This window comes from Gobio gobio, assembly GCF_949357685.1.
Source record: "Gobio gobio genome assembly, chromosome: 17".
In the NCBI taxonomy this organism is placed as follows: Eukaryota; Metazoa; Chordata; class Actinopteri; order Cypriniformes; family Gobionidae; genus Gobio; species Gobio gobio.
Genome location: NC_137110.1, coordinates 20,936,726 through 20,952,003, shown reverse-complemented (window position 1 = coordinate 20,952,003; position 15,278 = coordinate 20,936,726). Strand labels below are relative to the sequence as shown.

Below are 15,278 nucleotides of genomic sequence, written 5' to 3'. Positions count from 1 at the left end.
TAAATTAATCTTGTATCATATGAAAAAAGAGTGGATGTAGGACAGGAGATTCAACAGATTTGTTTGAGCACTTTACTAGACAAGTCTGCGCTGCATACAGCTTTTAGTTGTACACTTAAAGGGATAGTTCACCCAAAAATGAAAATGCTGTCATCATTTATTCACCCTCAAGTTGTTCCAAACCTGTATGAGCTTCTTTCTTCTGCTGAACACACACACACACAAATATATATTTTGAAGAATGTTGGAAACCAAACAGTTGATGGACCGGTCCCCATTGACTTCCACAGTAAGAAAGAAAAAACGACGGAATCAATGGGGTCCATCAACTGTTTTTCCAACATTCTTCAAAATATCTTCTTTTATGTTCAGCAGAAGAAAGAAATTCATACAGGTTTCAAACAACTTGAGGGTGAGTAAATGATGGCAGAATTTTCATTTTTACACACGGGGCTGGCTGTCCATGTCTGTTCAGCAAAAACTGAACGTAAATAAAAGATATAATAATAAAGTAAATATAGTGCAAATACCACTTATTTACATTTTAATATATATATTTCTTGTTCGTTTATTAGCATTCAAAAATTACAATCAAAATGTCACCTTGCATTCATGTCCATTAAGGTTTATGATATCATTAGAGCAGTTTACCATGTTGTTTCATCGCTCACACTACAAGATCACATGCGGATAATATCAAACAGGCATGAAAATATAGCAGCTTCTGTAACTCATATTTGACGAGCATCAGCGACCGCGATGAGCACCGATTTGGCCACGATCAGGGGTTTTTGTCACAGACCTTGGAATTCTTTCTGCGACAGCAAAATCCAGCCAAAAGTCTTGTAGTGTGAGCCTGCCTTAATGGGCAGAAAATGTAGGGTCTCTATAAAGAGCATGTTAGGAAAACTGGAGCTCTAGGTCAGAGTTTTGTTTGTCTATTGCATCAAGTTTCAGCAAGAATTCATTCAAAGCAGAACAAAGTTTACAATGATGCAAGGTTTGCAAGTTATCATGATATTGCAGGTTTCTTAAAAAAATACAGGTTAAAAGCCAAGCAGGAACAGTTGACTTTAGTGTCTTGGATGCAACAGAAAATCTCAGAGCTATAACAATAATAAAATTACATATAAACCCTGAATACAAAGGTTGAAGAGAAGTGTACTCTGTTGGTGAGAGAGATGGAGAAAAGGAATGCAGTTTAAATACTCCCCACATGTCATGTGACCTTTACTGTCTTGTTCTACAGTTACAGTAGTGAAAGTCAAAGGGCAAAATAATTGACTGAAAGTTATAAATAGAAGTTTAAACCTGCATGTGGTGCTAAAGGTCAAAGGCGAATAAAATTTAGGTCTGTGTGTGTAACACTCTGGAATTCGGATTGTATGTTTGACTGTCAGAACTGGACTATGCCCACTGGCTTAAAGGATTAGTTCACTTTAAAATCAAAATCACCCCATGATTTACTCACCCTCAAGACATCCTAGGTGTATATGACTTTCTTCTGTCAGATGAACACAATCGGAGTTATCTTAATAAATATCCTGATGTTTCCAAGCTTTATAAGGCAGTGAACGGGGCTCACGAGTGAGAAGCCCAAAAAAAGTGCATCCATCCATCATAAATGTACTCCTTCTGTTAATAAAGGCCTTCTGAAGCAAATCGATGGGTTTGTTTAATAAAAATATCAATTTTAACACGTTATAAATTAAAATATCAAGCTTAGGAAAAAAACGTAACTGATGTGACATATGATGTAGGACGTAGCATAAGCGTTTTGAACTGCGAGAGGCATTACAATTTCTTCGGAAGTTGAATATGGTCTGGCGGAAGCTAGATATTTTACTTTATAAAGTTTTAAATATGGATATTTTTCTTACAAAAATAATTAAGCATGAATAAAAACGCCTGAAATGTGACCTTACCGTTTATTCCATGCAGTAAACTAGTTTTCAAGGCATGCGTAGCAGAGCACAATTGCAATTTAACTACATCTTTTGCACTTTTGTCATGACTAGACAATATGATACATATATAGACCTATAACTGATGCGACATATGATGTAGGACTAGGACGTAGCATTATCGCTTTGAACTGCGAGAGGCGTTACAGTTTCTTCATAAGTTGAATACGGTCTGGCGGAAGCTAGATATTTTACCTTATAAAGTTTTAAATATAGATATATTTTTCTTACAAAAATCCATCAATACGCTTCAGAAGGCCTTTATTAACCCCCCAGAGCCGCTTGGAGTACGTTTATGATGGATGGATGGATTGATGGATGTACCTATGAGCCCCGTTCACTGCCTTGTAAAGCTTGGAAACATCAGAATATTTAATATAACTCTGATTGTATTCATCAGAAAGAAGAAAGTCATATAGACCTAGAATGTCTTGAGGGTGCGTAAATCATGGAATCATTTTCATTTTTAAAGTGAACTAATTAATGCCAGGATAATGTTTAAAAACTGAATTAGTGTATTTATATTGCTTACTTTTTTTTTTTTAAGAAACCCAAACTGATAATGACGTGTAATGTGATTGGTGAGGTATGTTACCTTCCATCATGAGGCTTGGAGTAAATGAGCAAAAACACAAAAACAAACAAATAAAAATAAATAAAATATGAAATATAGTGATAAATATATAAACAAACAAACAAACACATATAATAATAAATAAATTAGCTTTATTTACAAAAACACATGAACATCATGAATGTAACTCAATGACTACATTAATGATGCTTAAGAAACATGATAAAAAATGATAATAATTATAATAACTATAACAAAACTGTAATAGCTTGCTATAAAAGCTTGCTTATAATGGCCATTGTAACATGCAAACAAAATGATACATGATTTGTTATCTCATAATAAATTCCTAACATTACTGCAGCATTTACAAACTTGGTATGATGCTCTCAACGCAGTTGTAGGTCCACTCCTGTTGATCATTTGAAGCCATGACATGCTGACACACCTGAACAGAGACCAAAACAGAGCGCAAGTGTTATTCTGCAAAATTGTACATCTGAGTGTCTGTCAAATGTAACAAGCCTCAATCAAGTTGGGGTTCTTAGGAGCGTAAAATCTGGCCTATGTATCTTACCATTTTAGTCCTAGCAGGAACCTCCACAGCAAACATGCTCATGCCCCTGCTGCTAACACAGTTCTTGCTTTGTTCATTGTTGATGTGCACCGTCACCTTCTGATTGGACTAAAGCAGCGAGAGTGATGGATATCAAAAACACAACAGAGGAAAACAGTGAAAAGAAATTCCAGCTGTACTCATTTTATAATCATTAATTAACAACAGTTCCACAGGAAATGTGAATTACATAGACTATCATTCAAAAGTTTGGGGGCAGTAAATATTTAGTGCTTGAATTATTCAGCAAGGTTGTATTAAAGTGATCATGTGACACTGAAGACTGGAGTAATGGCTGCTGAAAATTCAGCTTTGCATCCCAGGCATACATTACATTTTAAATACATTAAAATATAAAACCGTTTAATTGTAATATGATTTCACAATATTTCTGTTTTTACTTTGTTTTTCAATTAAACCAATGCGGTCTTGGTGAGCATAATGGGCTTCTTTCAAAAACATTCAAAAATCTTACCAACCCCTACACATATTAATAACGGTAGTGTATATTTCATATAATTAGTTCCACTAACTATGGCAAAATGTCAAGTTTTCTTTGCAGATCTAATTCCCTTCTCTCTGTTAAAAGTGTCTTTCAGCCGACTTTGTCTATATAATGGCAGATCAGGGCATTGAAATTCTACTCATGGCTAGTGTTCCTTTCTATAAAGCATTCCAAACAACTGGAGGTTTAGTTACTTTGTGCTATTCTCAGTGAATGTTAAGTACAAGACGTACAAATGTGAAGCCAGCCGCCATTTTTAAAAGGCTTTTTTAAATGAGAGATGGATGCCATGTATTGAAATTCAATTATCCAAAGACTTCTTTAAACAAACACCAGCTTAGTGACATAATATAATCATCCCACCTTATTGGCAATCACTGATGAAATTCTGCTCTCTCCTTTGTATGTATAAACCAAGACATTCTCTTGACCCTTTAGAGATCTAGCCTCTGCTTTTGATGAGACAGACTTTTGTACAGCAGAATTCAACATCTTGATCCCAGAATCCAAATGAACTGGCTGAAGAGTTGCCTTGACATCCTCACAGTAGACTTCAATGACAAATGGACAGGCCTAATGGGATAAAGAAAAACTCAAAAAGTTACCTCAGTGTTGTGGTAACGCATTACAAGTAACAAGTACAAGAGTTATGTAATCATATTACTTTTTTCAAGTAACTATCAAAGTAGCGCATTACTTTTAAATGTACAGCAAAACATATGTTTCATTTCAAACGGATGACGCAAGTTACTTTGTTTTCCCATTTATTGACTGACATCTCTCCTGTCCCTATGTTGAGAGAAATCGGGAGTAAGTGCAGCGGCGTTGTGTCCGCTGTGTAAACATGATGGACTAAAGGCCCCGATATACTCACGGCAAAGTTATTTTTCGTTTAGGGGTAAAACAGAGTTCGAAATACGTAACCAGTGATATACTGTTATCGAACATCCGACGACGCCTACTCTGCTCAGAGCAACGTTGTAAATATGTGCTGCGCGCTTTCCTCTCAATAACAAAATAAACATACAACAAAACTGAGAAAATAGAAAGTATTTTAATAAAGCATAAGAAAGGCATCTGATCAAGTCATGTCATGATTATTTATATAGTACTTTATACAATGATAGCTTAAAATCAAGCAGCTTTATCGTATTAAACATGAAAAATAGTGTCAGAGTCTCTCAAACAGCCTTATTTTGTTCTAAATTATGTCAAATCAGTTCGTTCTTTGATTTTGGGTGAAGTATATCGGGGCCTTTAATGTGAGCATGCATTTACTCATCTCAAATTAATAAAAACTCATACTTATTCATTTCACTTTTGATGTGAAAGGGCCTTTACATTTACCAAAAACAGCTTTTATTTGTGATTAAAAAAACAAGCAAGCTCCGACTAGGTGAGAAACATTGCTCATGAGTAAAGCTCATAGATCTTTGTACCTCCACCATTTCCAAGCTTCGGTTGTAGCCCATGGCCTCCAAGGTAAGCCACAAATCCCTGGGGTCACCTTCCCGATCATTCGCTTCCATCAAGTTGAGCTCTAGGAAGCCTTGTCTAGTTAACTCATTTTTCCTTGTGTCAAAGTTCTCTATAGGAGAGGACATACTGTTAATGCATATTATTGGATTAGATTTAACATTACTTGTTCAAGATCTGGAAGCGATATTTTAAAGTAAATCACATTACTGAAGACTCAATCAATAATTTACCAGAGGAACCAAAAAGAATCTACTTGGCAATAGTGATTCAATTGCATCATCCAATTTTGAGAGCATTACAATCAGCATGAAACAGAAGCTGTGATAGTCTTTTCTTCCCTATTGTGCAGAGGTGGGTAGGGCTGGGTATCGATTCAGATGTTCCGATTCGATTCGATTTCGATTCGCAAGCTCTCAAATCGATTTGATTTTCGATTCTCGATTCAACTCAATGAATATAGATTTAATTCAAATAGCCTACTATATTTATTAAAAAGAACAGTGAACATGAGTTTACAAGTGGGTAATTAAAAAGAAATTAAGAGCCACAAACCTTTATATTAATATTCAAATATATGTGTGTGTGTGTGTGTGTGAGATTAATGGTTAAACAGTGTATATTAATGGTGTGCTGGGCTAACCAGAGCTGTTTCTAAAACATACTTTGTTCTTATATTTTTATAAGTATATGCATTCTTGAAGTAAAAACATTTTTTTCACAAGAAATGTACTTGAGTAAGAGTAAAAGTACCCATCTTTAAATACACTCTAAAAGTGCAAGTTACCCCAAAAATGTACTCAAGTAAATGTAACAAAGTAAATGTAGTAAAATAGTATTGTGGCACATATATCGTAGTGAAACAGCTTCTCAAACAAGAAAAAATGTAGGGCGGGACTTGATTTTGTCCATTGAGAATTGATTGGATCGTGGGTTGCTATGGCTGTGATCTCATGTGATTGACAGATTGTCCCGCCCTCACGCTGAAAATGTCAACGTCATCAGGGAAGACAAGATGTTGCAAGAGGAAGGGGAAGTTATTTGACTAAAGATTACTCAGGCACATGACTTCCATAAAAAGAAGGTAAACTTTGATTTCATGCTGATCGATTATGTGTCCACTTCATATACAGTGTTTGTATAAGAACCTTTGCAGATGGCCCAGGCATCCTCATCACATTTCTCTCCACTGGTTCTCTGTTCAAAGAAGTTGTACTCCTCTAGGCTCAGCAGACCGCTGCCGTCCAAATCGATCACTTCAAAGATGTCAGACAATGCCGCCCTATGGAACAAAACAGTACAGCATCTTGGCACACATGCTGTATATTATTCTCATATATACATCTAATTAAACACAAACTTAAAACAAAACACAGACTTTTATTGGGTTCCCCTAGCCAAAACGCACAGTAAATTTTGAAGATTAGAATTGACTAACTTTAACTCTTTGGTTAGCTCCAGCTCTCCAGACTGGTCGCGGTTGACTAGCTGAGCAGTTTTAGTGGTGGTCTTCCTTGTACTTTTCATCAGTTTGCAGCCAGTGGTGAAGGGCATGAGCAGATATGAGCCGGGGTTGAGCTCTCCCCTCCACACAAACCTCTGTTCATCAATCACACACAGCATACATCTTACTAACTGTTGTACAATGTAATAATAACTACAATTCCAATGAGGCAGCATTTGATGATAACCTTTATATTGATGCAGTTTTCAATTTAGTATTTAGATTCAATTGACCCTTCGCTAAGCCACGCCCGAAAATATATGTATATAAAGAATATACTTTATTATATATTTTAATATTTTTTTTGTAAATGAGATTAAAAAAATGTCATACATAAAACACTTTTGAGTTACTCTATGAAATTACATTTGTGTCCTTCAAAATATTATTATAGTTACCATGATTTTAACTTATTTATCATTTAGAAATGTATATATTTGCAAAAAATATCAGCATTAAAATCTACCCTTACTTTTCTGATGGTATAGTTTGAGAAGGAAAAATGTATTAACACTTACAACACATAATTTGCCTGAAAGAATGTTTAAAATATTAAATTATTAAAAGTCACAATATCAAACTGGAAAATGCACTCATGTCTTAACCTTCTTATATTATAGCTGATAAGAAAAAGATGTCAAAATACTTTAAATACAAGCAGATATTATAGTTACAAATACTATCATATTTACATAGGAAAGGGATGCATTTACTGACCTCCTTGTCCCTTAACTCAGTAAAGCAAACCAAAGTTGAATCCTCTTTGGTCTTGTTCCCCGTCACCACATAGAGAGCTGTGTCTACACATATCCATGGGGAAGGCTTCTCTGTGGCATATACACAGTCAGAAAACAGGTATGTTTCGTAGGTTTTTTGAATAACTCAAAATCTGTAACTTCAGTCATTTTGGTCTTTAACACCACAATATATTTACCAGGAATCATGCTCAGATTGAGGGGACGTATTGTCAGGTAAACACCGGTAGCCTCTGGGATATGCAGGCGATACTGGAGAGAAGAAATCGATCCATCTTCCTCCAGATAAAAACAGCCTCTCATAAGAGTATGATGCCAATCCTGGTGGAATAAGTGTTAACACAGTAAAAAAATAAATTCATGCTGCATTAAAACAATTACTGAAAAAAGAGCAAACATTAAACAACTCTAGTCTCATAATTCCAGCACGAAATGTTCTGGGATGAAGCTGAAGACACAACCACAGGGTGGCGCTATTGTAACATCTTTGCTAAAACAAAGGCATTCAAAGACCTGGGTGGAACAAAACAAAGTCCACGATTTTTTACTATAGTGCAGAAAGATAGATTTCAATGCAGACCATCAAAATTCATATTATACGCACTAATAATGTAATTAAAAGAAAAAGGGCCTGAGGAAACCTATAAATCCTTGTCTAAAGCAAGTCTTTTTGCTCTTTTAACTGCTGTTGTTTAGGTCCAGCTAAAATGTTACAGCAAATATACTCTAAATCATCAAGTAATCAAAAAATCTGAGTCAAACTGCCTCCTTTCTGACCCATCAGAGAGTAGTTTTAGGAAATAAACCTTGTCCTCAGGTGCCACAGAGGCCTTTTAATGTTTAGAATTGGTTTATGCTTCTTTTCCGAGTGCTAAAAACATGGTTCTGAAATGACACTTCTTCAACAAAAGCAATTTCCTCCCAGAATTTATGCTGGGTTGTGAAACGTGTTAAGGATCAAATCATAACACTTGGGTGGTTTGTCCACCCCGAATCAAAATGAAGAAAAGCGCCCGAGGCAAGTGTCTACTTTAAAAGGCCCTGATGTAGTGTCCCAAGGAGATGGGTCACTCGGCTGGACTAATACACTGCCCTGTCACCTCCCAGAAACCTCCGTAATTTAAAGTCTCGCACACAGACCGCGAGCCACCATAAAAACACACAACCTGACCCTTTCCAATCCCTACACCCAATTATCATGCTCCTGGCTCAGGTAATACAACAGGCTGGAACTGAGGCGATAGAACTTTCTTCACCCAAGAGCATCTAGTTTTTTCCAATCTCTTTGCTTTGACGAGCTTGGTCATTATTTCTCCGTGGTAAAGCAAACCAGCTGAGGTTAAAGTCAAAAAGAGTGCAAACAAAGGGAAGGAGATCAATAGCAGAGCTGCACTCTTATCGACCAGGTGAAAATTTGCTACCAAAAGGCTTCGATACAACAAAAACACAGCAAATGTATAGCTGCCCGTAAGGCATGAGTTTATACAAAGTTTAGGTTGTAGGCAAAATTGAAGCTGATTATAGAGTAAAACAGATCATGTAACAATTTATTCATAAATTGCTCATTTCATTATTACTCAACTTGTATTTATTTATTTTCAGTTTTAGCCTTTTATTTTAAAATGTATATTTGATTTGATTTTTGAAATAATATACTTGATTTATTCAAATTTTAGGTTGTCTTTTTAAGAACTATTTTAATTAAAATGTTTAATTCAGCAGTTCAATATACACTGTAAAAATTATTTTTCAAAATTGTAAATAAAATAAATATTTTCTGTTTCTTTGTAATAGTTTGTGAAATTCACTAGCAATTTCTGAGTGAAAATTGTTTAAAAGTAAATCAAACCATTTTTTTTTGTGTCCTAATGCGCTAAGTTATAGTACATCTTGGGATACTACTTGAATGAACTGATTCGTTTAGCTCAGCCACATTTTTAATGATATTTTTTTGGATTGTGCAACCCAAACGTTACGTCTTTTCTTCAGAGCTCTGTGAGAGATTTCAAGCAAAGTCCAAAAGAAAGTGACATTCCCACAATGCAGCTGGTACCTGTAGAGATTTGGGCTCTGCCAGTCTGCCACTCTTAGTGCTGCCAGTGCCCATGGTGATGGCCGTGGATAAAGATGACCGACGACTGCGAGCTGATGATGGTCTGGATGTAGAGCGACTGTCTGTCATATGCAAACATAGAAACTATAAGCTAAATCAATTATAATGTGGATCTTTATTACAGCTGCATCACAAAGCAGTCCAAAAGAGAAACACAATGCATTAAATAGACGTTGCGATGGTCTTTTTATCCTTATTGATGTACACTATGTTGCCTGCCTTTACATGCACATGAACTTTAATGACATCCCGTAGGGTTTAATATGGAGGCGGCCCACCCTTTGCAGCTATAACAGCTTCAACTCTTCTGGGAAGGCTTTCCACAAGGTTTAGTTGGTTTAGCAGTCTCTGCTCTAATTCATCCAAAAGGTGTTCTATCGGATTGAGGTCAGGACTCTGTGCAGGCCAGTCAAGTTCCTCCACCAAACGCGCATCCATGTCTTTATGGAACTTGCTTTGTGCACTGGGGCGCAGTCATGTTGGAACAGGAAGGGGCCATCCCCAAACAGTTCCCACAAAGTTGGGAGCATGAAATTGTCCAAAATGTCTTGGTATGCTGAAGCATTAAGAGCTCCTTTCACTGGAACTAAGGGGCCAAACCCAACCCCTGAAAAACAACCCCAAACCATAATCCCCCCTCCACCAAACTTTACACTTGGCACAATGCAGTCAGGCAAGTACCGCTCTCCTGGCAACCGCCAAACCTAGCCTAATTCGTCACTCTAGAGAACACGTCTCCACTGCTCTAGAGTCCAGTGGCGGCGTGCTTTATACCACCGCATCCGATGCTTAGCATTGCACTTTGTGATGTAAGGCTTGGATGCAGCTGCTTGGCCATGGAAACCCATTTCATGAAGCTCTCTACGCACTGTTTTTGAGCTAATCTGAAGGCCACACAAAGTTTGGAGGTCTGTAGCTATTGACTCTGCAGAAAGTTGGCGACTTCTGCGTGCCTCAGCATTCGCTGACCCCGCTCTGTGATTTTACGTGGCCTACCACTTTGTGGCTGAGTTGCTGTTGTTCCCAATTACTTCCACTTTGTTATAATACCACTAACAGTTGACCGTGGAATATTTAGTAGTGAGGAAATTTCACGAATGGTCTTATTGCACAGGTGGCAACCTATCACAGTACCACTCTTGAATTCACTGAGCTCCTGAGAGCGACCCATTCTCTCACAAATGTTTGTAGAAGCGTCTGCATGCCTAGGTGCTTGATTTATACACTTGTGGCCATGGAAGTGCTTGGAAATGAATTCAATGATTTGGAGGGGTGTCCTAATACTTTTGGCAATGTAGTGTATATCCAATTAAAACGGCTCCTCAAATAAGAAAATAATGTAGGGAGGGAATTGATTTTGTCCATCAGGAATTGATTGGATGATTGTGGTTTGCTATTGCTGTGATCTAGTGTGAGTGACGGGGTGTCCCACCCTCGCACCAAAAAACACATCATCAGAGAAGAGATATCACTGAGAGAGGGAGGGAAAGTTATTTTGATTAAAGATTACAAGGGCACATAAGCTAAAAAATGTGCACAGATAAAATTATTTTATAATGAACACAGCAATATTCTATCATAAAAACAAGAATTGTCCATTTAGATTTCATGGTGACTTTAAATTTGAACATCACAAAGCAAAAGCAAACCCTCTTCTAAATCTTCACCAGTCTTGCACTTACTCATAATAATGACAAATGATCGCCTTAACCAAAAGGCTTTAAAAGTTCCTCCCCCACACAAACCCTCTATTGAGTTCACATTATGATGTATGGCACAAATCCAAATGAGTCCATTTCTCATCACACATGAGGGGAAATCAATAGCTAGACCATTAGTTACTATTTAATAGACTGCACTGTAAAGAATGAAAACAGAATTGTTGTTTGCTTTTGTGTGCATGCACATGTGCAATCTGGCCAGTAAATAAGAGCCAAACAAACCCAACCTGAACATGCTCATTCTCGATATACTTAGTGTGTTTTTTTTTATATTTTGCTTTTGCGCAGACCCTGTATCATACCTTTCCTCTGTGTTGTTTCAAGCTCTGTTCTGGACTGCGTCTGTGCAGCTGGAAGCTCAGGTTGGGACTCTAAGCTCTGTGGAGAGTTTTCCAACTGGTTGCCAAAGTTCATCCTCTTCTGTTTGGCATCAGCTTCAAGCTTCTCCATTGCCGCGGTCTGACACTGTTCTACTGTAGACCCGAGAAGCCTGCAAAACTGAACAGCAGCTTGCGGTCACACTTTATATTAGGTTGTCTTCAGCTACTATGTACTTACATAAGAAATAACTATTGTGCTTATTGTGTTTATGTTGTATTGCAAAACACTTGCTAAATACGAGTACGCTTAGGGACAGGTTTTGTGGTTTTGGTAGGTTTAAATGTGGGTTAAGAGCTAGGAGTAGGGGGTTACACTTTATTTTAAAGTGTCAGTATTACAGTGTAATTATACATTTAAGTACTGAGTAATAATAATTAACTACATATATTTACTATAGGGTTAGGATGAGGGTTTGGTTTAGGGTTAATTGCATGTAATTCTGCGTAATTTATAGTTATTACTACAGTAGTAACAAGTGTTACCAAGTAGGATTAAAGCAGCTGTAATTACATGCAGATATACACTCACCTAAAGGATTATTAGGAACACAATACTAATACTGTGTTTGACCCCCTTTCACCTTCAGAACTGCCTTAATTCTACGTGGCATTGATTCAACAAGGGGCTGAAAGCATTCTTTAGAAATGTTGGCCCATATTGATAGGATAGCATCTTGCAGTTGATGGAGATTTGTGGGATGCACATCCAGGGCACGAAGCTCCAGTTCCACCACATCCCAAAGATGCTCTATTGGGTTGAGATCTGGTGACTGTGGGGGCCATTTTAGTACAGTGAACTCATTGTCATGTTCAAGAAACCAATTTGAAATGATTTGAGCTTTGTGACATGGTGCATTATCCTGCTGGAAGTAGCCATCAGAGGATGGGTACATGGTGGTCATAAAGGGATGGACATGGTCAGGAACAATGCTCAGGTAGGCATTTAAACGATCCCAATTGGGGCCCAAAGTGCGCCAAGAAAACATCCCCCACACCATTACACCACCACCAGCAGCCTGCACAGTGGTAAAAAGGCATGATGGATCCATGTTCTCATTCTGTTTACGCCAAATTCTGACTCTCCATCTGAATGTCTCAACAGAAATCGAGACTCATCAGACCAGGCAACATTTTTCCAGTCTTCAACTGTCCAATTTTGGTGAGCTTGTGCAAATTGTCGCCTCTTTTTCCTATTTGTAGTGGAGATGAGTGGTACCCGGTGGGGTCTTCTGCTGTTCTAGCCCATCCGCCTCAAGGCTGTGCGTGTTGTGGATTCACAAATGCTTTGCTGCATACCTCGGTTGTAACGAGTGGTTATTTCAGTCAAAGTTGCTCTTCCATCAGCTTGAATCAGTCGGCCCATTCTCCTCTGACCTCTAGCATCAACAAGGCTTTTTTCCATTTTCACACCATTCTTTGTAAACCCTAGAAATGGTTGTGCGTGAAAATTCCAGTAACTGAGCAGATTGTGAAATACTCAGACCGGCCCGTCTGGCACCAACAACCATGTCACGCTCAAAATTGTTTAAATCGCCTTTCTTTCCCATTCTGACATTCAGTTTGGGGTTCAGGAGATTGTCTTGACCAGGACCACACCCCTAAATGCATTGAAGCAACTGCCATGTGATTGGTTGATTAGATAATTGCATTAATGAGAAATTAAATTATTAGTGTTCCTAATAATCCTTTAGGTGAGTGTATCTTAGCACAAGGTGAAAACATGTATGTGCACAATAAGTGCATTTTATCAAATTATTAATTCCAATGTTAGTACAAAGACATTTAATATAAAGTGTGACCAGCCTGGCTAATTCAATTCAACTCAACTATACTATAATTTGTCTATTTACAAAAAGTGTACTGCTGTGCAATGCTTGGAGATCATACCTCTGTATAGTCTAACTTTCCATCTTTGTTGACATCTGCTAAGGAAAAGATTTCGTCCACTTCCTTAGGTGACATTTTTTCACCAGACTAAAACAAACAAATCAAAATACAAACCTGAAATGATTACCACAGAAGGATGCAGCCTCTGAATTGGGACTAGGGATGGCCATTTCAAGGCTTCAAGCTAAAATACTATTCGATGCGTGTGCAAAAATAATATTCGATGTAAATATTTGATGCCTCCGAAGGTCGCATTTGAAGGCTGCATACGTCATCGAGGCGGTCTCATAAAGAAATAACAGTATTTTACACCTCACAATGAAAAACAGTCAAAAATGTATTATGGTTAGTTACTTTTCTTAAATAAGACATCATTGATGACATATGCAGCCTTCAAATGTGACCTCCAGAGGACGCAACCTTTGAAATGAGACGCATCATTTAGAAGGCTGCGTCACAAGAAGAACACAAGAATGTGTTCTTCTTCTGTTTGAGATTTGATTGACAGCTTTTAGGTGCGTTATTGGCCCTCTGGTTACATGAATGCTTGAACACCACCACATCAGACCTGCAATGATGGGGATTCATTTTTTGTGACAATATTCAAACAATTTATTTGATATTCAATAATGAAATCAACTAATCGAATATTCGAAAATCCTGACTCATCCCTAATTGGGACACAGCTTATGTTTGTGAAGAGAGAATTGATTTAAAACTTACCGAAGTAAGGATTCTGCTGAGCTCATCAAGTGAGATATATCCATCACAATTTACATCAAATTTCTTGAAAATTCTCATAAGCTCGTCTGGTTCTGCTGGTTTTTCCTTCTTAAGGATCTCACAAAAGTCATCAAAATTCAGCTTCTTGGTTCCTGGGGGCCAATATTTGTCTAAAGCTTTCTGTGATGGATTTCCACCTGCTTGCTGAAGAACTGAGACAAAACAGCAGAGATGGATAATCATCCAATAACGTTACACTGACTTTAACCTAGTGATGATAATATTTTGTATTTTGTATATTAGATATCTAAGTCATTAGAAACAATATATATATATATATATATATATATATATATATATATATATATATATATATATATATATATATATATATATATATATATATATATTCAGAAACATTTAGATGCTGACTAGTGTTTTAATTTGTATATTATATTTTATGATATACATTACATATTCTTGAATTATAAATTAAGTAATGAATTAAGAATTAATTATACAGAGTGACCTATTTATTGGTCTTATCAATAATATGTAGACTTTTTTGTAAAGATAAACGTGCAGGTATAAAGGTGTTGATATGCATTATGCTCACCGGTGCACAGCTGATCTTTTGAAGTCATATTAACCAGGCTGGATCTGAACACAGAGAGATAAGCAGCCCTGCACGTCATATAAAACCTCTCTTCCTCGGTACGCTGCATTATGAAAATATTGTCAATATGCAACCGAAATATCAAAGCATGTTGTAATAATAGCAGTGAACTAGAGAGGTGAGTCTGTGGGCTATTTTATGGCTGGTGATGTTGTTCACCATCGAGTCTGATTGCCATGACTGCCGTGTGTAAACAAAAACCTCCTCGACGGTGCGCAGTTTAAAAGAGATAACGGGAAACAACTGCTTTCAATGCTTCTCATACAATATTTATTAATTCGATATTTTATGCTAGTATTTGTGCTATACATTTGGCAGGTAAATCCATCGTTACTGTAACAATATTGTAACTCCTTCTGAGTGGATTCTCTGGTAAAATAGAGT

At 37.1% G+C, this 15,278-nt stretch overlaps 1 protein-coding gene across 3 annotated transcripts; it reads right to left on the bottom strand.

Moving 5' to 3' along the window:
- Positions 1-366: 366 nt before the first annotated feature.
- Positions 367-15,109, bottom strand: efcab7 (EF-hand calcium binding domain 7). Of its 3 annotated transcripts, XM_079840816.1 has the most exons (15): positions 14,835-15,109; positions 14,219-14,430; positions 13,496-13,582; positions 11,531-11,726; positions 9,448-9,569; positions 7,574-7,715; positions 7,357-7,466; positions 6,574-6,734; positions 6,284-6,417; positions 5,099-5,247; positions 4,023-4,232; positions 3,116-3,223; positions 2,914-2,986; positions 2,560-2,573; positions 566-860 (listed from the first exon to the last, which is right to left on the bottom strand). In XM_079840816.1, exons 1-14 carry the CDS (start codon positions 14,941-14,943, stop codon positions 2,566-2,568), a joined length of 1,821 nt encoding a protein of 606 aa, XP_079696942.1. In that variant the 5' UTR covers positions 14,944-15,109; the 3' UTR covers positions 566-860; positions 2,560-2,565. The 3 variants fall into 3 exon arrangements, with proteins under 3 accessions (XP_079696940.1, XP_079696942.1, XP_079696941.1); XM_079840814.1 differs by lacking the exon at positions 2,560-2,573 and having other exon boundaries at positions 367-1,166; positions 2,898-2,986; XM_079840815.1 differs by lacking the exon at positions 566-860 and having other exon boundaries at positions 2,497-2,573.
- Positions 15,110-15,278: the final 169 nt, after the last annotated feature.